We start from the raw sequence: 22,500 nt of genomic DNA, 5'->3' as shown, positions 1-22,500 counted from the left end.
AATTATCATTAATAATTCAATTAAATAGGCAATCAAGAAACAGTAATTCAAAGAAACCCTGCTCTGGCTCCTACTCAGCTTTTATTGGCCCAGCTGCCAACTTGTGACAAGCATACAATTCTGCCTGCATATTTAGCCCAATGATGGGTAATGCCTGTCAGGCTATGCTCAGTCATGTGGAGACAAAGAATGTTACCAATGTGTCCCCATTACCTATTGGAATGTGGGTAGCAGGCAAGTATTGTATGAAAAACATGGCAAAAGAGCCATCATGAGTTGGAGAGATAAGAGGAAAGGAATACAGGGAATGAGGTAAGTCAACAGAGGAAGGAGGTGAAGTTTTAGGAAGAATGTCAGAAGGGGAGGGATATGGAAAAAGACAGAAGGGAGCCATGTAAGCATCCAGGTGGGAGTAGTAATAATAATGTGGAAAGAAGAGGGTATGGTGCACATAGCGAAGGGGAGGATGGGAGAGAGAGAGTGAGAGGAAAAGGAAGAACTTGAGGAGGAGGAGGAGGAGGAGGATGGATATCAGCAATTACTTTCAATGTAGAGGGAATGAGAGTAAAGAGATTTGAGGGTGGAGGGTGAGGGTGGAGGGTAAGGGAAGGGTACGGTTTTGAATGTCCTCTTAAGAGTTTTTGGAGGGGAGTTGGGAGGAGAGATCTGAGAATAAACATTTTCTGATGAGGAAAAGAGGAGACAGATGCAGAAGAAGAGGTGGCTGTAGGAGATGGAGTGGAAAGTTAAAGACTGCCTGGTGCAACAGATCAAGTGAGAAGAAGGAGGGGTAGGCACCAGGGAAGTGGTAGAGATTGGAGTATCTGGATTTAGACTGGAAAAAAAATTTGACTAGGATAGAGAGGAAGTAGAGGTAGGATGGTAGAGGGTAGGGGGAAGACACTGGTTGAGTTGCTAAGACATTTTAAGAAGATGGGAGAGGAGAAGAGGGAAGGACAGCATTGGAAGAGGTAGCAAGAACAAATCCTTGTCAACATGCTTTCTGTCTGGCCTCATGTCAAGTGAGGCCTAATTTGAATCTGAGAACTGCTTCCTCAGATTCGAGATTGTAGGTAGGGCAATTCCTATAAAATACATTCTTTGAGCCACCACAACTGGTGCACATACATGACTGAGCAGAGCAGTTTGATCTGTCATGGCTAGGTTAGGCATATAGAGGGCAGCTGTAGAGTGACAGTGCTTGGCAGGGTGGCCAAAATGGCAACATTTCTGACACTGATGGGGTCCATATTGTCAGACAGGGAAGAACCCTTCACCAATATAATTCTTCCCTTCGCCAATATAAACATCATGAGGCAGATACAGCAGCTAATCTTGGCATGGTAGAAAATTTGTAATGAATAGTGTAACAGCAAGCACTGAGGGGTAGTAGTAGTAGCCAAATATGTGATCAAAGAAGCAGGGGTTGGGAAACCAGGGAAGTCAAATTTAGATGAGCTGATGAAGGGACAAGCCTTTATGCCCTAATAATGATACAAGATCATTATTGGCTATGGTAAAGCTGAAACATATGGGGAAGAGAAAGTGACTACCCTTTAGAGGTCAAGGCTAGGTGATTAACCTAGGAAATCCTCTGTCCATGGCTCTCCGAAGTCATTCAGGACTGACACAAAGACAGGCTTTCATTCTTTCAGCACGACTCTTAGACCTTAGAAGAGGAGACTGAAGAAGAAGAAGGAAAAGGCCATGTAAAATTGGTTGAGCCAAGGTCTGAGGCCCAAGGTATGGGTAATCCCCAACTTTGGGTCTCAGTCTGTCTCTTATGCTTGCCCACAATAACAGGGGTCATGGGACTGGGGGGGAAACGCTGTTTAAAGCCATGCTCAAACAAGGGGTAGAATCTGCTGGACATTAGCATTTCATTATATATCTCTACTTTCTGAACCTGTTCATACCTATTTTTATTTATTTATTGAAAAATTTCTGCCGCGTCAACATCTGAGGTCATTAGCGGCATGTTCAAATTACAGTGCCTGTGAGAGGCTTGTGGCAAAGACCCCAGGTAGGGAAATGCTATGTAACATCAAAGGTCATATGGCACTACGGTAGAGTAGAGTAGTGGAAAGGATTAGGAATGAGTTAATGATTAGGGTAAAGTTATAGGTTGAACAAAGCTAGAGGGTAGCAAGGTAGTGAAAAGGGGTAGAGAGGAGCTGATGGAGTATATTATAAGATTGTTAGAAGGGGAAGGAGTTAACCCAATGCCAATGGGCATGGCACGTATGTACATGCCATGCCCACTGTGAGTTTACTTTATTAATTGTTTTTACACATAGATGGCTACGCTTGTACTGTCACCAAAGAGCCAATTACGAGTACTGCCTGTTTCGCCTGTTATCTTATTTTGCTGTTACTAATGTTTATAACATAGTAATTACAATGTTTTTCCAGCCAATTCAAGGAAAGGTGAAATAAGGTAAGGTCACAAGGTCTACTAATTGACTCTTTAGTGGGTAAACTCTGGCAGAACCATCTATGTGCAGACACATTTCATAAGCACAGGATTTTCCCCATTTTTTTGGGGTATTTTCTCTGTCGGCATGTGGTTAAGGGAACAAGGAGTAAAGTGCAAAAATGAGTTTTAACTATTAGGATAAGTGGACAGAACAAAGAAAAGGAAAGGAGAAGAAAATCAAGACCACGCAATAAACTCTTATAGCCAGGCATGCCTATAGCCATCATGAAAAACCAACTCATCATGACGGGTACAGTCATAGGTGTCATGACTTGTTAAAGTGAGTTGAGCCTTAAGTTCCACTTTGGGTAGTGAAATCCCCAGGTAGTGAAAGCCAAAGGGTTAGATGGCTGCCAGAAGTCACTAGAGTGAGTGACACCCAAGTAGGGTTAATATCACAACCCTGCCTGTTGCCTTGGACCTCAGTCTCGGTCTCCTAAGCCCTCCCCCACTACAACAAAGAGGAAGGGATTGGGGGGGATCCATGCATGAGAGGTGGTCTAACATGGTGTGATAGACTGTCATCCCAGAGTGTTTAGGTGAAACCTTAAGGTGTAGCAAGTCTATTTCTTCATATACTAGTTACCAACAAAATTATTTTTTGTTTCTAATTAAATGAATGCATTGTAATGTTACCATTTATCATATCCAGTCAGTTATAGAATAGTTTCGAATATATCTAGCTAGCTGTAAATGTGCAATGGCCCTGTAGTCTTTTTTACACACACAAGGCTCCAGAAGCACAGATTCAGGTTACATGCCCAGAACGTCCAGGAAAAATTTAGCCGAGGACCTGGGTGATGGGAACGTCCTGACCATTTTTCTGTGGAAGGCTGGGATGACAGGAATGACTCGTCACAAAGCTTTTGAAGTGTGATTAGACTCCATATGCATTAAGGATGGGGCTCTGATTAATCCTATTAGTAAACTGGTGTGGTACTAGTGTGGAATGTACCATCCATGAATGGTGACTGCAAGAGTGATGGCTCCAGGGTGGAAACCATTTCCATGCTCAAGGGTGGTACTCGTAAAAAATCTACGATCTTTATAATTTTGTCTATGCTTTGCACTGTTGCCACTTAGATCAAACATACATCTTGAAGACAACTGATTGCTATAATAAACCTATATACTGCAATAAATCTTGCTTCTAAGATGACAACAGTATTACATATTTCATACAACTAAATTGAGTAGGTTTGTTGTCACTGTTTAAGCTGTGAAGCTGCGTGGTATTTTCAAAAAGAAAATTGCTGTAAAATATGTAGAAAGCGGATCAAATAATGGTTAACAATAAATCAGAATGGGCCTCCAAAGTGTATTTGCCATTAACTGATGTGACTGATCATCTTTAGGTCTTTAACTCGGCAAATTTGTCTAGGACTCCCCACTAAAAGGTCCTTGACAGGCAGCTTTTGTCCACCTCAGGTGAATCTTTACAACAGGTCTGAAAGTATCCTACATGCGAGTTTCCCAATTCCTTGAATTGGAGGGAAAAGGTGTTATTCTTATTAATACCATTGATATCGATACGGTTATCATTGTTAATCATGTTATGATTATTAAATTGTCATTAAAATATTTCAGACAACGAAATGATACAAAAGACCTTTTCTTTACCCCTTGGTGACAGGTGAAGAAAAGAAAAGAAAAGAAAAAAAAGCCGAATCACCGGCCCGTAGCGCTTTGGCACGCTGCCGCACACCACATTTTGAGTGGTTTGTTTTGACGCCTATCAGTGTGACCCGTAGTTAAGGGGTTAAAGTGAAAGAAGAGTAAACAGGTGAGATAGGGAGTTCTAATAACTGGCTATTTGGTGATTAAGAACTTATAGAGCCATCTATGTATAAATACAATAAATAAACTTGAATTACAGTGGGCATGGCATGTATTATTGCCCAATGGGGCGAGTGGGTTAAAACTACAATGTAAATTTATACAAATGTGATAGCAAAGACTTGGAAGCCTCTCTTGATTTATTGTCAAACGTTAATTTAGTCGTTTCTTATATTTTACTGATGATTTCTATTCAACATCCATAAGGCCTGGATGCAATTTTTTATCTGTTGAAGATTATGCCACTTTGGAAATAAAGGAAGGGTCAAAGCCTCTTCAGATAAATTATCAAACGTTAATATGCTGTCTCCTACATTTTCATTGCTGTATTTTATTAAAAAATGCAAATAGTGGCACCCGTTTTTTAAGTGATCCAGTGACGAACATATGGATCATCACATTTAGATATATACTAATGGTGTAATATTACTTTTTATGATATAACCAAGACTAATTCACCTTATTGTCCTATTACAACAGATTTCTATTAGCAGCAATTAACCGAGATGTGGCAATGGGGTAAATCAGACAAAATTGCAAATAGACAGACGATGTGTGAATACTCCTTAAGGATCCTATTCCTGTCCGCTTTGATCAGCAGATCGGGTTGTATTAACAGAAAATTGAATATGGATTTTTAAAAAAAAATTTAAAACAAAATATGTACTATTATTATTGCGCTGAGTTCTGGACTGCCTATAGACATGACATGGAGTCCGTGCAACGAAAACTATTACTATTGGGATATAGCATATCAAATAAATATAGGCAAATATGACAAAGCAAAAAACTACTTGTGCAAAAAAATAGAGAACATAGCCAAGGGAAGACAAGAAGTCTTGAGAGTGCAACACAAGTGTTTGTATGGGACGGGTCTACAAGTCCCACACCGGTGAGGGTCGTCACTCAAGTAAGCCCTATGTCCTGATTGGTGGCCATGTGTGAGCAGTGAAGCAACCAGATCCAATGGATTAATAGTAACTCAAATTAGTATACATCATTATCACTAACAATGGTAGTTATAGAAAACCAAGGTATGGAGTAAATAGGAGATTGAAGGTATTACCCTTGTAATCAGGTAAATAAGAACTTGAAGCCATACAGGTGTAAAATTGTACTAAAAACTGGAAAGTGCATACCTTCAGACTCTGAACTGCTGTATTTTAGTGTTACCTGATCTTTTGTCTAAAGTAACCAGACCCTACATATTTTGGTCTGCCTCACTGAGCACTTCTTGAGAGGCAGACTTAACTGGTACAGCATCAATTCCTGCTCAGCTCATCCCAAAGTGCAACATGCAATTACCCTTCCCATTCCTTATGGAATTCATACGAACTTTGTTTTGGTAATGGAAGTCTTATAGCTGTTTATCATTTAACATCAAAACATCTTTATATAAAAAAATATACTGTAACCTCTCTCTAGAAGCAAATTCACAGGTTACGGGAACTAAATAGCAACATTAACCACAAACTTCCAGAATTGCACACTTCCGTCAGTTCATTGTGCCTCAAATTTAGTTGAAAATATTATAAATTTCTGAATAAACATAGTGAAGCCATAAAAAGGGGAGGAAATCTTGGTTATATTGCTTGCTACTGCCAAGACAGACTAAAAAGAATTGCAGTATTATTCATGCTCACTGCACCAAAAGAGCTAAAAAACATCATGTTTACACTACTATGGCATTTATGAAACTAAATCAAAGAAAGGAACAAACAAATAAAACCCCAGAACTTAGATTTTTTTTTTCTTTACTAAAGGTAAGCACAGCTTAGAACTGGATCATCTGTCCCTTCCTCTTCTTGTCACCTCCAAGCTCAAAGTGCTTGCATCTCTTGAGGGGGAGCTGGGACTTGATTCTGCACTTGTTGCATTCCATCTTCAGCACAATCTTCTTGGTGGTCTTGGCCTGGAAGATGAAGGAGAGGCTTCAGTACAGGAAACAAACCAACTCCGTGGTTAACTGGAATGCTTAACCCGTTACTGCTGGGCCATGCGTATAGCCGTCATAACAAACTGCTTGATCTGCCAGGTACAGCTATATGTGTGGCAATACGCTAGAGTGTCAAGCGGGAAGTTCCGCTTCATGTAGCAGACTCATGCTACAAATGGCAGGACGGTTGCTAGAAATCACCAGAGTCGGTAATGCCAAGAGATTTCTATTGTCATCGAAGGGTTAAGTGATTGGACAGATTCCATGACATTATTTGGTCTGTGTTTCCAAACATTGGGCACCATTTCTCCCTCTTTCAACTCGCCTAACTACACTACAGTATTCTACACGATGACTAGATTTTTATAATTTATTTCTTGGGAGTATTCTTTTAATATACAAATATGTAAAATGTTTCTCAGCATTTCTCACCACATACAACTATAAATTTGATGTATAGTATGTCAAATTTAGCTCATGTCTATTGGCTATGCCACTGTAGCCAATAGATGTATCCACTTTAGCAAGCGAGTGAGTGAGGGCCAATAAAGCAAGTTAACAGTAACTTTTCTCGCCTGAATCTCTATTCTAGCATTTTCTCAATGACAAGAGAATAAATGAAGAAATGGCTTACTCATAAAATGATGTAGTATGGAGACCAATACAAAAACATTAGGCAAGATAATCCTTATAGCTGGGAAAAAATTTAAATTCATCAACTTGCAGGGTACACACATTCTTTGAAAAGCTTTTACTAGGAATTAATCATGTATTGCATTTTTCACTGAAGCAAATTGCTAATTAATCAATACTTTTCCTCTTGAATTACAGCAATTTAAGCCTATAATAAATCTAAATTAAAAAGATAGTTATCTATCTAATATATTTTTAATTCTAGACAAACAAGTATGAATAAAAAATTTACCAAAACTATTACATAATTTTGGAAAAAAAGAAAGAAAGAAAGAGAGAGAGAGAAAATAAATAAATACATTTAATGAAATCCTATCAAGTTTCTGTCCCAAGTGCCAGCCAGTACAGGATGTGAGGGAGTTGTAAGTTTGACCACTTAAATTTTTTCAGAGATGATCACATTCAAAACGTCAGTCAAGAATTTTGACATTGCAATATGGATTTAACCGTTTTAATGCTACACCAATGGTAAATTGCTAATTAAATGTAATTTGTGAGGTTAGCTTGTTAAATAATATGATTTGAAGGACTAAAGAAGGTTTGGATAGGAAGTTCTAAAACTATTCCATAACTCATAGCAGTAAATGTACACAAAGCTTGCAATTACATTAGTTATACTCTAGAACTAGTTACCTTCTTTCTGAAGATAGGCTTTGTCTGACCACCATATCCAGCCTGCTTCCTGTCGTAACGACGACGACCCTGGGCAAACTTGCGCTCCTGGAAATGGAAGATTTGTAAGTAATACTTTTTTTTTTTTCATGCAGAAATTTACATGTACTTAGGTCACATACGTGCTTTCCAGTCTATTATTATGTCTCGGTTCTGAAGACCAACGGAAAATCCAAAATTCAAAACTCTTCAAATCCACAGAGGTATCATTAATTCATTGAACAATAACTTGGATACTCTACCTTGGATTTCTTGTACTGCGAGACCTTGTGGTTCTGGTGCTTCTTGCACTTAATGCAGAAGGTGCGTCTGGACTTAGGTACGTTCACCTGCAAGAATAGTAAGCTTATTAAAATGTTTTAATAGAAGAGCCACAAAAGTAAAAATGTCAATCACACATTAACCCATCACTGCCGGATGAACAGAAATCCCTGAGCGTGATAAACTCTGGCGATTTCTGGCAACGGCCAGGCACTAGGCACGGGAGTCCGGGACATCAAGCCAAATGTCTTGCTCCACGCACTCTGGCGCGTCGCCGTACATACAGGCGTACCCCGCAGACCATGCGGTTTGATATGCCGATGGGTTAAGAAAAGCACACAAAACAAAAAGGCATAACACCTAAATATGAATACACAAAAAGAAGTTCCACTATACATGCAAGCCACTCTTAGTTAGCAGACATGAATATGTACCAAAAAATACCACAATTTCAAAGCATATTTCTGTAATTTTAAGGCCATCAATTATTCCCTATTTCAATCCCAATTACTTATCAAAACATTGTTAAATCTGAGAAGACATATACAGTGTCAGTGTGGTCACCCAAGCATTTCCTAAGGTCTGGACTTGGAAACTGGATCACTGGCTTGGAGGCATTGTTGGTCTAAAGAAATTCAAGTACATTATTTGTGTCTTCTTCCAAAAGGAAGATAGGACTAGGAACTGCCTCTCCACCCTTTAACCCAAGAGTGCCAGAGAAATTGAATTCACTGTAGTATTTTACCGACACTACTAACTGCAACACAAGATACCAAAACAGACTTCGAAAACCTCAAAAGGGTAAACAGGTGAGACAGGTAGTACTCCTAATTGGCTCATTGGTGACTTAGTACTTGTGGAGCCATCTATATGTATAAACATAAAATTCAGTGGCTATGGCATGTATATGCATCCCATCCCAGGTGGCTTTGAGTTTAGTTAAGAAATGAGAGGTTGGTGTTTTGCCACCTTTTAGTCATAAGCATTGCAACAGAAAAACTAACAATATTTCCATTTCAACATTTTCTTAATATATAATCTATTAGAAGACAGCTGAAACCTTAATAATTCTTTAAAGAAGTAATGAAGATAATTCATTCTTCATATTAGCCTCATTTGGTTGTCTTCTCAATCTACTGGAGAACTTACGATGTGAACTTTATTCTTTATCTTTTCATCTAATTCTTGAACATCTATGAACTTCAAATACAGAAGTGATCTTAGAAAATTGGCCAACAAGTCTGAACTTCCTTTCCTTTAAACACGAGATCATAAAATCAACAAAAAGATGAATTTGTCTCCAAATCTAATAAAAGCATTACAATACATTTTACAGCCTATCAATATGAGGAAGAATCAAATCATACATGATGTAATGACAAAACACAAACAAGTATTTGACTCTTCAATGCATGCAACATCCATGCTAAACAATTAGAAAGTGTTAGTGCAAACACTTATCTTGCTCTCTCAGAGCTTTTCACTGAAGTGACAGAAAAGATTAAGAGAGCAATGTTGATCTCCCCAACACAGTTCCCGTCAGCCTACATGGAGTATGACAGGCACCAAGTGTTGGGTGGTTGTTAAGTACACAAGTAAATTTAGCAAACAACTGTAGATGTTAGAGAAAACTCTACGTGCAGTTTGTCTAAACATACGAGGAACTCCTCAACGTTAGCCTTTCACAGCTATCAACATTTTGCTCCGTAAAAATGGAAAGAGAAAAAGAATCAAACATTAACATATTTGTTTAATAGTCCCCCTACAGTGCATGGCAGACATACATCAACTGAAATTCTGCATTTTTATAGGTCAAGATGGATGGACCAATGGTCGATTCCCTGTACAGAAATAAAACTAATTATATATATATACATACATATATATCATACATATATAATTCACTCACTCACTCACTCTTACACTGAGGAGATTTGGTACAGAATGAATCAAATGAAAGAAATAATTACAATTTATAATCAAAGACAAGTGCAGGAGGAAGAAAATACAACAGCTTCAAAGCAGATGAGGGGGAGGGGGGGTGGGGGGTGGGGGGGGCACGATAAGAAAATGTAATCCTGTTCCCAGTAGGATAATTACTTGCACTGTTGAGTAGTGTACTTTGTTACCTATTCTTTTATCTTCTGTTTATGAGCAATATATAAGCATTTTCAAAAAAGCCACAGACAAGGTTTATAAAAAGCTGTCATAGTTGACCAATCAAAATTTGCACATCTAAGCTCAAATAGGCAAAAAATAAATACATAGTCTTGAATTTCTAACACTTCCCAGATGTCTAGTGACCAATTATAAACAACAGGACTAACACGCCATGAGGATCGTACATGTGTTACTGAACAAGATTGAGAATTACTATTATTTTTATTTTATTTCTCCAATTCTATTTCTTTTGTTGAGGAGGTGGGGGGTTAGGGTGTAATTCTTTACAATACTATGCATGAACGAGCCAGAGTTGGCTCTGCCCACTAACTTCCCCAGCAAGTGTTGTTTTCACCTTGGTATGTGTAGCATGACAACTAAAAGAGAGGACTTAAGCTACAAGTAACACTTTCTGCAATCTTTACTTTGCGACATCTGCATATAATTTCTTGTATTGCAAATTCCTCTATTAGATCTTCAATTCCCTCCATCTTAGTGTCCATACCATAAAGATTAACATCTTAAAATTCATTATTGGTTCCGTTCTTCTTGTAGTGGATAGAAGTTGAATAAAGGTAATCGAACATGGAAAAGCTTAGCAAGTTAAATGGTGATACATTTTACAGAATGCTATTTGAAATGTGCTTCACACTATGAATTATGTGTAGGGGTTTTGTAGTAACAGTAAATTTTGCACAAACTGATGAATTTTACTTTTTACTATACTTTTTTTCCCTCCCCTCATGGTTTTTCCTACTACTAAACCAAAAACAATTGTGGACATCCATCACATATTACAGCCAGTTGCAAGTGGAACTGAACAGGACATAAATAAGAGCCTGTTCGCATCTCTCCTTTTGAAAGATTGTATCTAAATAATTAAGAGGAAAATAGTGATCATTTTTTAAAATAAATACGCATTATTAACAAAGGTTTCTGTCAGTCGGGTAAATAGAATGAGGACATGTCTATGTGGTAGCTGTGTTGTCTATATGGTGTGAGGATAACTAAGGTAGGCTTGGTTAGATTATTCAACTAAAACGGTCATTGACCAATTACTTGCAAATAAGATTATAACAAGACTATTCAAACAGGAAAAAAATAGAATACCAGCAAAATAGCAAGATCTTGGCGAGAAACTAACTGCGATGTGAAGTATTTAATACAAACTAAAAGCGCACAAAAATAATATCACAATTTAAAGTAATTTGCGAATTACCTATTGGAAATAATAATTATTGAATAGTAAAATAAATTCATAATAGTAATATCTGAGCTCAATAGTACCAGGTGCCTATAAATGCAATACACATGGATTGTGGTTAGAGTTGGTATAACTCATACAGGAAACCCAGGAACTGTTGCAAGTTATGAATTCTGCCATCTGAACTATTCAAGATAAATCTGAAATTTGGCAAATTCTATACTTCATATCCCCATTTTTTTCAACTGTATTATTAACCCCAAAAGGCCCTATAAGCCATGATGCTACAAAAGCTGTCAAACCCTGGCAGGCTACTTTCCTACATTGTCTTTGGGATGAACAAGATATGAATGAATGGCCTGTGTGGTCCAGTCTCACCCAGCATCTCATCCCTCCTCTTCCCCAATGAGGCTGTCATCTCCCATCAATGTACCCTTTCAAAATAATTTTTGGTTATGAATGTTCATGTGTGTCTGGTTTTCTGTCTCCATTCTGCTGCAAGTAAGATATGATTGTGTAAGCTAATAAGGCACTTTCTGGCTCATTTGCTCCAAAGTCCAAGCCTCCCTTCCACTTCAATCAATCTTGCTGTCAAGTCAAAAACATGCTTTTACTATTAGTATAGTCTCATTATATCCAGCAACAATTAACCAAAGATTTTCAGCTTCATTTGATCCATCATTTAATAAGCTCCCTTGTACACACAAACTGCTGGTCTGAAATGGCTAATAAACATTTACTTAGTTAACCCGAGTGAAAAGATGGAGAGGGGTCCTAGGTATAGGGTTTAGATACTGGGTGCATTAGGCTTGCATTAGGCTTGCATTAACCTTGGAGGGGGTCTAAGGGAGCACTGGGTGGGAGGAGAAACTATCACACAAAACAAGGGCTCAATAGAGATACAACAATAAGGGAAGGGAGGGGGAACCTCTGTGGCTTAGGCTGGAAGAAGGATGATCATGACCAACAGATTTGCCAGATCACATGCTAGAAGTCGACAAACTTGCTTTGGTACAGACTGAAAAACCAGGCATTAGGAGATTAAGAGCCAAAATAAAAGTTAATTAAAAAAAAGAATTGGGAAAGATCCAAGAAAGGGTAAAAAATCCACCCTCACAATGTATGTGACCATGACAGCCAATAACAAGCACTCAAAATGAACCCACCAACCACTGCTCAGCAATAAAAGAGCATGCAGGCTGTTTTAGAGATGACAAGGTCTACATCTATCTCTTTGCCTCTCATCAAGGAAGAGCTGGGCCAATTTTGACAGCTGAAACAATGGTACTAGTGTGTCGTCTGTTCATGAATGGCATGAAATACTGGAATGAAATTTCAGAACCGGTAAATATCAGAACTTGATATCATAAGGAGAGGGCAAAGCTATCAATTCCAATCCTACCAATATTACAGAGCTATCAATTCCAATCCTACCAATATTACAGAGCTACCAATTCCAATCCTACCAATATTACAGAGCTATCAATTCCAATCCTACCAATATTACAGAGAACAACCTATTGCTGAGAACAAAAAGCTATGTCTTACTAATGAGGAGGAGAGGAAGAAGAAAAACTATCAGACAAAGCCATGACAGGCCCTTACAATCTAATATACCAAAGTGGCACTCATATTCTTGTAATGTGCCGTTTCCTAAAAAACTATCAGCATAACTGCCCAAGTACTGTTGGAGTTCAACCAGTTCATACAAGTAAAATACTCCTGTAAGGTTGGTAGTTGTGTCACAAAAATTCTTTTATTGACATACAGCACCTGCTCCCATTTAAAGTCATCACATAATGCAATGCTATTTCAAGCTATGGCTCATCTTTAAAAATGTTACTGAAAACCAACAATATGAAACAGGAACAAGACCATGTACAAGGTGATTAAAGCTTTTCTAATGCAGTATTAAGATTATAAACTTGCTATAACGCATCTGTATCATTCATAAATAGGTTTATGGGGTTTCCTTCTCGCACAATACAATAAAGACCCTTAGTTTAAAACCCATATGGCAACTCCTATAAAGGCCTGTCCAGATGTGCAGGCATGATCAACGGGCACATGGGAGGTCACAGGTGGACAAACTACTTGGTAAACAGGTAGTTTCCTGGTTGTTTCCCCACCTATATAGTTGCCTACCACTGTGGCTGCTCATGTGGACAGGCCTTTAGTCACCTAATTGCGGCAGCATAGACAAGCTATCAGCTGAAAGAAAATACGATTTTGGCTTCCAAATCGAGATAGATTATTGAATTGTACTTTACTAATAGTTTTTAAAGTTAACTCATCCATTTAACCCAATGCTGCAAGGGATGTTATGTATGGACATGCCATGCTTATTAAGTTTAGATCATAAATTATTCTTGCACAGAGATGGTTCTACAGGTACATAGTTTAAAAGGTGTCAATTACCAATACTTCCCGTTTTATATTGATATTTATTAGGTGTGACATCATAATTATCATAACATAATAAAAATTACAGGATCGATAATGATAGTAATTAAAAAATCTCCCAGCAACTAAAGGAAAGGTAAAATCAGACAAGTTCATGAGGTCTACTATTCAACTTCTTGGTGGCTGAGTACTTGTAGAGCCATGGATGTGTAGAAACATTTCACGATAGAAAATGAAAGTGAACAGCAATAATGGGTTCAACTGGTTTTAAAATCTTGAGTAGGAAGCCAAGACAATATATATAAAAAAAAAAAAAAAAAAAAATTTTTGTTGCAGTATATCCATGAAACCCATTCATCATCTGATTTGAAAGAAAAACTCTGCCACCTCTACAGACAAGTCAAGGTATTAATCAGAGGTTGAGGAAACATTTTTCCTAATTAGGATTTTTATATAACTAATTACTACCGGCAAACTTTACTACTGGGAAGTTATGAAAATAAGTGAGTGTCCTCATTTTTGTTGTGGTTTTAAAGTTGACATCAAAATTAATTATGTGAAAATATATATGCGCATTTATTAATTTACTATAACTTAATGCTGTTATAATGAATAATCAAATTAATACACTGACCATTTTTTAAATACCCATTTGGCAACTTGATAGGCATATAGCACTGCTCCACTAAGATATATCAAGGAAATTTCATTCATTCATGTCAATGTATGCTTGAATAACCCCCAAATGTTTTTCTGAAGACTTAAAAGCATTTGCTCCAACTTCCTTAGCTACCTGTATTATGGTAAAGGTTACTGCCTCAATAATACTAGGACACTGTAGGGTTCATTGTAGTGTCGATTAGTGAAATTTATCTACACACAGATGGCTCCACAAGGGCTTAGCCACCAAGGAGTCAATTAGTAGACCTTAACTAATTTTACTTTTCCTGTTATGATTGTAGACATTCTGATTATCATAATGCTATTGACATTACTTATAGCAACAGACAAAATAGTTCCCAAAATCAAGGAAAAGGGTAAATAGGTCAACTCGCAGTTGACATGGCATGTACTTGCATGGTTAATCTGATGAATGGCTTAGTATCAAAAGATAAAACAGACAAATGCAATGACTGAGGTTATCAACATCTCTGCACATTCAGCACTAGAGTTCCAGCCAAGGAACCTGCACCACAAGTTCTGGCAAGACAAGAGCTTCTAGACTTCCCACATAGTCAAATGAGGGAGGCATCTAGGCCCTTGTTTTGCCAGAAAACACATGGTACAGGTTTGTCTGTCTTTGCCAAGATTGCTAGGGTTTCCTGCTTTGCTAACAACTGGAAAGGAGGTGGCTAATGCTTGTGTAAATTTCTAACAAGTTTTGACAAAAAACTGGTTTTGGGCATACATTATGTACTAGAAAGCTAAACTCCCTATACCCAAAACACATGACAGATAATCTAGATTTCAGTCAAACTTAATGAATTGAATAATTTTGAAATATGTCCAATCTCAAACTTTAATCCCCCCCCCCCCCCCCCATCATAGCACTTTCATCATAACTATTTACATGTGTGTGCACAAGAGTGCTAAACCCAGTACTGTATAAGTGATCCATTGGCAATGACCAAAGATTTTATCAAAGCTAAATAAATAAATAAAAAATGGATATAAAACTAATAAAAGGTTTTATCTGAAGTGTCTCACGATAGCCAAAACCATATGTTGATGGCTTTCATCCTGCCAAACCAAGCCACACAATGGAGATCACATGCAGGCAGCCGCTTCAACTCGTGTAATTGGAGCTTGCCGACTGTGCATGGAATGTCCCCCTACCAACCAACATATGGCCTCAGCTTGTTAAGCTTGTTAAGGGTGGGTAATTGTTATTTCTATATAGTATTACTAATAATACCACACTCAGAGTTGCTCTTTCAGTTCATAGGACTGATCTTGTAGCTCAGCAGACAAGTCATTCGCATTCGTGGCCATCAGACCCTCATCACCCTTATTACTCAAGATACAAACTTGAAATTAATAGACAAACTGATGCAATAACTTATTATTAGAGTGGAATTACGGAGTGGAACCAATTAAGTGTCTCAAAATATGATGATACGTGTACCAATCACTGACGTGTCAAGACAAAATGGTTTACTTTGCTGAAATTAAAAATTTTAGATGGTCAAGTTACCCCTAACTGTAGCAAATTCTGAGGTTTAAATCACATTATGCATAACTTCATAACCACTTCCTTCTATGCTTACAAACCCACCTCATCCTACTTGGTCAAGTCTCAAAGTCTCAGTAATTGTTTAAAATACCTTCACATAACTGACAATTTTGGTATGGATGGATTCCTCTCGCCAACTAATTTACAAATATATAGGAATTATTCTGTGGAACCCCCCAAAAAACTCTTTCTCGGCCCCGACAGCATGGGAGAGCATCAAAGATACCAAGGAAATTGTGGGGTAAAATGTCTAGTATAAACGAAATACATCTATGATAATATACAGAATAAGTCACAATACTATCCAATGCAGGGGGTAAGGGTTTTGGGACGTTGACCCTCCTTGATGGGGATCAACAACCTTCACCCGTCTGTCCTACGAACAACCCTGCCGTACATGTGTGGCAAATTCCTTGATGTCCAGAGCAGGGGTTAGGGGCCAGCAGCACTCCATGAGGAGGTTGCAGGGGACACAGACATTTGTATTAGACTTTAAATTGATTACGTATCTTTGCAAGTTGCCCCGTTACTTCCCTGGTATCATTCACAACATTCCCAATTATCAAGGTCAAGAATGTAATGGTAATGGGGGGGGGGGGTTACACAGGTTTAATTTTTATCTATTTGGGCAGCAGAGGGCTAGAGGAAGCTACCGACCCCAATATCATGGAGATCGGCCATGCGAAGGTATTCTAAATATTACAGAAGTTTCTGTCAACTTGTCCAGACAAGCTAGATAGGACACCAAATGTTCTTAAAATCTACTTTGCCCATCCACTTTTAAGCCGAGTGGACAGTTCCAAAAGCAGCCTAAGGCTAATGATAGGACTACCATGTGCTTGCTTGAAGCCCATGTGCTTAGAATATAAAATATGGACCGTGCTGTAAAAAGAGAGTAGTGTCTCACAATTTAACCTTAAATTTCCCCCATACCGCTGTCTAAATTGACTTGAGCCGGACTAAACTACCTGATCACGTGTTGACTCAATCCCGTACTTATCACGTATTTCCTATTTCCTGACTCCTTCCCTAATATATGAAAACCGTTAACAATCATGCACATGATAAATCTTTTCTTAAAGCTATTTAGGTATGCCGAGGCTCAAAATCAACAAGTTATAAGGGTTTCTCATCAAAACATGTGGTTCGATGGGCCCGTCCCTAATCAGCTGACCGGCCAATCGCCACTCCTCAACATCAATTTCTTTTGACCTAGACCTGATTTGAAGTCTTATAACTTCCCAGGGTGTTGCAAATTCATATAGCAGTTATAAGTATTAGTTTTTACCATTTTGTCCGCCTGTGAGTCCTTAAAAGAGTCAAACAGAAGACGAAATCCTCACTTCTGTCCCACGTTGACTCGATGTAAACAAACCCACGTACACGCAACTTTCGACCTTACGACATCTCCACATCCCATGTTATTTCATCCTCATTTTCAAAGCATCACTCCACTTCCATCCACTTTTTCCCTTGCAGAATAACCCCGAAGAGTCGTTCAACACTTAAGACGCCACACAACTCACGTACCATCTTGGTTTTGTATGATCCACCGCGATTTAAAAGCTCCTTCGCCCAGACACAACAAGTCGATCCGACACCTGGACCTGAAAGGGCAGACCGGAACACGTCGCATCTCGTCCCCAAAGCTCTTCCAAACGAAATCTTTAATACAAATTATTTATAAACAAAACCATATACCATCATAATCTACACAATTTTGCGAATCTTTTGATGTATAACACATATCTCAAAAAATTAAAATAGAGAGAAAAGAGGTATCGGTGACGTCACGGGCGGCGGCGGGCGGGCAGCCAATCAGCGTGGACGGGGAGGCGAGAAGCGCGGCCATCAGTCGGTTTGAAATCGGCCTCGTGTCTGCGTCTCCTTCCACGCCTTTGGCCGAGCGAACAACAAGAAGTACAAGTGTGTGTGTAAGGCCGCTACAGCGAACCACAATGTCAACCACGGAGAAGTCTGTCGCTAACGCCGGCGACGATGAGGTCAAGAAGGGAACCAAGAGGGCGGCTGAGGTACGTTTGCAAGAAAAGGAGTTAAGAGAGAGAGAGAGAGAGAGGCTGTGAGCGGCTTTTTAATTCAGATCATAGTTTAAGGGTTTTTTTTTTTTTTTCTTTTTCTTTCTCCCCCGCGAGTGTGACGAGGAAACGAGGGGACAAGGGGGAAAACCCGAGACTCAAGAGTGCGAGCAAGACGAAAAGGAATTCCCTCTCTCTTAAAAAAAAAAAAAAAATAAGTGAATTAAAACTTAGTTTCCCCCCCCAAAAAAAAAAACCGAAAGACAAGAAAAAAAAAGAAAGAAAGAAGAAAATAATAAGTTTTATATATATAGAACGAGAGAGGGAATATATAAAACAAAAATCCCAAAGTTTATCATATTAACTTATATTTATATATTTTTTAAAGTTTTTTTCCCCTCCCCCGAGAAATGATATTTTCCTCCTCCCCCGAAAAGGCGAAGGAAATCTCGAAGTGTCATCCCGGAATCCCCGTCGCGCCGCATCTCCCGCATCCCGAGACGGCGAGGACGGCCGCGGCAGAACAAGCGAAGAAGGGAATAAAGAGAGAAAAGCGAAGAGGGAGGATAAGAGTAGGAGAGAAACACCGCCCGTGCGAGGCTAGAGATTTTGAAAGTTGGCGGGCGTGCGTGCGCGAGGAGGGCGGCCGTGCGAGGCTAGTCGGGCGGGCTGCTCCTGGCCTTTTCGGCGACGTTGCTTTCGCGAATTTCCTTCTTCCTCGCGGCTCCGGGGGCGTGGGCGGCGGCGGCGGCGGAGGAGGAGGAGGAGGAAGGGGCGGCGGCGGAGGGCGGTGGGCGGCGGGCGGGCGGGCGGCGGGAGGGCGCGAGGGCGGAGGCAGAGGAAGGCTCGACGAAAAATTTTAAAAAGATGAAAAAAAATGAGGGAAAAAAAATCGTGGGATTAGCACTATGTTGAGTTTTATTTTTCGGTAAGGTTTCGTGTATTTGTCGTATTGGTTCGTGTGTGTTTTAGGGTGTGTGTGTGTGTGTGTTTTTTTTACATGTTAAAGTGCGGGTTATCGTGTTCAGAGTAAAAGTAAAGATGTAAAGTAAAGTTTTCGAGTGGCTTCGGTTCGTTCTTTTCCCTAAGTTCGTACTGTCATGAGCTAAGATTTGCGTTCTGTCGTTTTTTAATGTTCGTTAAAGTTTTGTCTTGTTAAAATATTCGTTGTTGTGAAAATCGTTCCGTATTTTGGGGGGGGGGGATGATTCGGCGTGTTGGCTGTAAATGTCAAGTCGGTGTTCTCCGTAAAAATGTACTTATTGGAAGACTTATTAAATATCAGGTTGTGTGTGTTCACTGTAAAGGGGTTCGGGGAAGGAGCGTGTAGATTTGATATAAATTGGAAGTTTAATCTCTTTTTTTCTTTCTAGCTACCGTAGATAGGTAATTTTCTTGCAATTGATCGTTAGTGTTGTCTACTCTGGACTTGTTGCATTCTCCTGTCTGTTCATCTTGACATGCTGGTTGGTCATCTCGGTTAAGACAGATAGTGTGTGTCTGTGTTTCTCTCTCTCTCTCTCTCTCTCTCTCTCTCTCTCTCTCTCTCTCTCTCTCTCTCTCTCTCTCTCTCTCTCTCTCTCTCTCTCTCTCTCTCTCTCTCTCTCTCTCTCTCTCTCTCTCTCTCTCTCTCTCTCTCTCTCTCTCTCTCTCTCTCTCTCTCTCTCTCTCTCTCTCTCTCTCTCTCTCTCCCCCCAAGCATATTATCTCCGTTTGTCTGCTAATAACGGTTTGCTTGTTTTTCGCTTGGTTTTGTCGTTCACTCCATGCTTAGGAGCGAGTGCCTCCCTAGGCCTGGTGACTGGACTTGGCCCGCTGGCGTCGGGGCGATGACGGGCGCCGGGCCGAAGTTAGGCGATTCAATGCACAGGATTAGATAAGATACTGTAGAGAGTTGCAAGCAGAGGGAGGGAGGGAGCGGCGCGGGCGGGAGGAAGCTAGTTTGTACCAGATGCTGTTAATGTTGCTAGTGAAACGGTCTCGTTTTGTCAGTTTGTGTGTGTGTATGTATGTGTGTGTACGTGCATGCAAGCAAGTCTTAAACTTTTTTTTGTTGTTGCATTTTCCCCCCGTTAAGTCTGGTGTTGGAATGCATCAGATATTGAGAAGTGATGGCGAGGTAATTAAGTGTAATGGGTCCATGAGGGAGGAGTTGGCGGTACAAGTAGGCACACTTGAGTTTGGCAAATATTAACTTTATTAAAATAAAAGCATGATTGTAAACCGTTATTGATTTTTTCGGACTTCCTGTAGGCTTGGTCTGGGTTAGAGTATGCGAGATGAGTCCTTACGTCCAGTAGGAGGAGAGTCGACACGCGATTATTACCTCTAGCACCTCGCGTTGACGACCTATCTTTCACCCTGGCGAGGCTTTGGTCGGACAGAAGGGGAGGGGGGGGGGGGGATCGCCCTTAACGCCGGCCGGTCTCGCCCTGTTCCTCCCTGGCGCGTGCAGGGCGGAGTTTCGACCTTACGGACGGCGGGCCCGCGCGATGCATGCTAGCCACGGGATTCTGAGCCTTACGGCGGGGACGCGGCGTGGGGTGGGAGGGGGGGGGGGGGACGCTTGCCGCCGCGGCCGCCGCCGCTGCTGCTTTGCCGTCGTCGCTGGTGCTGTTCCTTCCGAGACGAAAATACTTGGCGGGCGGATGATCTCCTACGACAGGAGTGAACACGCAGCGGGCGGTATAGGGGTGGGGAGTAGGGGTGGGGGGGGGGTAGGGCTAGACTGCCGCATAACGAAGCCAACACGGGCTCTTAGACATTACATATTAGGCAATATAATATATACGTAGGTGTTTGAATTACCATAGAATGAATGACATGTGCAAGTTCTCATAATGTCTGAAAATCCTGTAATTTAAGATTGCATATATTATAGAATGAAATGATTTCCCTAGTTTCAACTTCTCTTGCCTTTTCAAGTGAAAACTATCCCTGAATAAAGATTCCATACTAACTTGATCTTTTCCCAACAGGAAGCCACCGATGATGCCAAGAAGCTGAAGGGAGAGGAGAATGGCGAGGAAGAAGTAGAGGAGGAGGAGGATCTGGAAGGAGAGGAGGACGAGGACGATCTGGCGGAGGCCGAGGAGGAGTTGGACGAGGAAGCGGAAGGTGAGGGTCTCATGTGTTTTATGCTAAAACGTCTAAACTTGTGGAAAATATGCAGTATGAACGAGTATTACCTGTTATAATTACTAGCTTCAGATTTTTTTTTTTTCTGAATTGAATTTTTCCCCCATGTATTTAAATGGCATTTGTCTTTTTCACAGAAGAGGAGGAAGGTGAAGGCGAAGAGGGTGAGGGAGAGGAAGACGAGGAGGAGGAGGAGGATGCGTAAGGAGACAGCTGCAGAAGGAAGACCGGCATTGTACCCCTAAGCCGGGGACCACCTGAGGAGAGGACGCACGGCCGGGGGTGCCGAGGGCGATGGGCTCTGCTCCAGTTTTTATTATTGTATTATATTTCACGTACCTGTACAGTCAGTGTGAGCGTGTGGCGCGCGAGTGTGAATGTGCAAAGAGGCCCCCCTCGCCCCCGCCCCCCCGGCTCCACGGAGCTCAAGCGTCCTCTACCCTAGAGCAGCGGCGACGCCCGCGCCCACCTGCCGCCCACCAGAACCTCCGCCCGCACGCCCACGCGGGTGGTGGGGCCGTGGGATCCCGGCGCGACCAGGCAGCAGCAGCATGAGGAGCAGGAGGGAGAGGGCGCGGCACCAGCGCACCGTCGCCAACACACCACTGCGTGTAGTGTCTATTTTCCATTGATACCAAAAGCAAGCAGGGCTCCCTATTTTATTTTTCTACAATGCATCTCTTTTGAACTGATGTGTTTTTTGGGCAGTACAACATATGATGATTTTCATTCTTTAATTTCATAGGAGTGACAAGTGTCTCATTTTGTGTGAAAGTCAATAAAGCTTAAGTTGTCTGTATATGTGCTGTCTCATTCTGTGTTCTCATCCGCCGAGGTAGTGCGACCGGACGAATAACATCGTCCGCGCCTACATGACGAGACCCAAACCTCGTGACTGTCACCACACACGTTTATAATAAAACTGAAAATAGTTTTACTAACCTGAGTTTCTTTATCAACCACATGGATGGAAAAAACAGTACCTGGCATTATTACTATGGTATGATTTATTTAAAAATAATAAAAGTAAATAGTACTTTAATTATATTATTGTCCTGGAACCTTGGTTATGACGGGTAAGGGAAGGGAAGATCCCTCTTGGCTAGAAGAACTCATTTGAAGTTGGAGAATTCTAGACCCCGGCACATTGCAGGGCCGTGTCGGGGTTAGGCCCCTATTGCTCACTCCACGTGATACAGCAGATGGATGTGTTGCTTTTCCCCTGTCCTGTTTGACGCCCTCGTAGGTCCTCCCTCTGCCCTTCCCTGCGACAAGGGACGGGAGTCTGTGAATAAAGATTGTGCAATAAGCGAGGCAGAACAATGGGAGGAGTTGAGAATCCTGGTGAGGTGTGGAGGTGGCAACAGCGCCGCACCACCATTCCACCCCAACCCAACCACCACTACGCTCTCACGGGAAACCCTGTGCTCACAACAGCTATGCCTCCTGATA

At 40.7% G+C, this 22,500-nt stretch overlaps 2 protein-coding genes across 4 annotated transcripts; one reads left to right on the top strand and one right to left on the bottom strand.

The window, feature by feature from the left end:
• Positions 1-6,049: 6,049 nt before the first annotated feature.
• LOC125033323 (60S ribosomal protein L44-like) lies at positions 6,050-17,558 on the bottom strand. Of its 2 annotated transcripts, none has more exons than XM_047624711.1 (4): positions 17,405-17,558; positions 7,856-7,942; positions 7,575-7,661; positions 6,050-6,224 (listed from the first exon to the last, which is right to left on the bottom strand). In XM_047624711.1, exons 1-4 carry the CDS (start codon positions 17,405-17,407, stop codon positions 6,087-6,089), a joined length of 315 nt encoding a protein of 104 aa, XP_047480667.1. In that variant the 5' UTR covers positions 17,408-17,558; the 3' UTR covers positions 6,050-6,086. The 2 variants fall into 2 exon arrangements, with proteins under 2 accessions (XP_047480667.1, XP_047480668.1); XM_047624712.1 differs by lacking the exon at positions 17,405-17,558 and adding an exon at positions 17,163-17,285.
• Positions 17,559-17,710: 152 nt separating this feature from the next.
• Positions 17,711-22,085, top strand: LOC125033324 (histone H3.v1-like). 2 transcript variants are annotated; one of them, XM_047624714.1, is made up of 3 exons: positions 17,711-17,907; positions 20,889-21,027; positions 21,189-22,085. In XM_047624714.1, the coding sequence occupies exons 1-3, from the start codon at positions 17,833-17,835 to the stop codon at positions 21,251-21,253; spliced, it is 279 nt and encodes a 92-aa protein (XP_047480670.1). In that variant the 5' UTR covers positions 17,711-17,832; the 3' UTR covers positions 21,254-22,085. The 2 variants fall into 2 exon arrangements, with proteins under 2 accessions (XP_047480670.1, XP_047480669.1); XM_047624713.1 differs by having other exon boundaries at positions 17,712-17,907; positions 21,186-22,085.
• Positions 22,086-22,500: the final 415 nt, after the last annotated feature.

Source organism: Penaeus chinensis, chromosome 16 (genome assembly GCF_019202785.1).
Source record: "Penaeus chinensis breed Huanghai No. 1 chromosome 16, ASM1920278v2, whole genome shotgun sequence".
Taxonomy (NCBI): Eukaryota; Metazoa; Arthropoda; class Malacostraca; order Decapoda; family Penaeidae; genus Penaeus; species Penaeus chinensis.
This window is presented reverse-complemented; position numbering and strand designations above follow the sequence as displayed.

Bases quoted from the DNA above. Each gene is read 5' to 3' on its own strand.
- LOC125033324 (XM_047624713.1), top strand. From the start codon at position 17,833: ATGTCAACCACGGAGAAGTCTGTCGCTAACGCCGGCGACGATGAGGTC. The intron at 17,908-20,888 runs GTACGTTTGCAA...TTTTCCCAACAG, and splicing joins GAACCAAGAGGGCGGCTGAG to GAAGCCACCGATGATGCCAA. The intron at 21,028-21,185 runs GTGAGGGTCTCA...TCTTTTTCACAG, and splicing joins GTTGGACGAGGAAGCGGAAG to AAGAGGAGGAAGGTGAAGGC.
- LOC125033323 (XM_047624711.1), bottom strand. The intron at 7,662-7,855 runs GTAGAGTATCCA...TTCCATTTCCAG, and splicing joins CGCAGTACAAGAAATCCAAG to GAGCGCAAGTTTGCCCAGGG. The intron at 6,225-7,574 runs GTAACTAGTTCT...TTCATCTTCCAG, and splicing joins AGCCTATCTTCAGAAAGAAG to GCCAAGACCACCAAGAAGAT.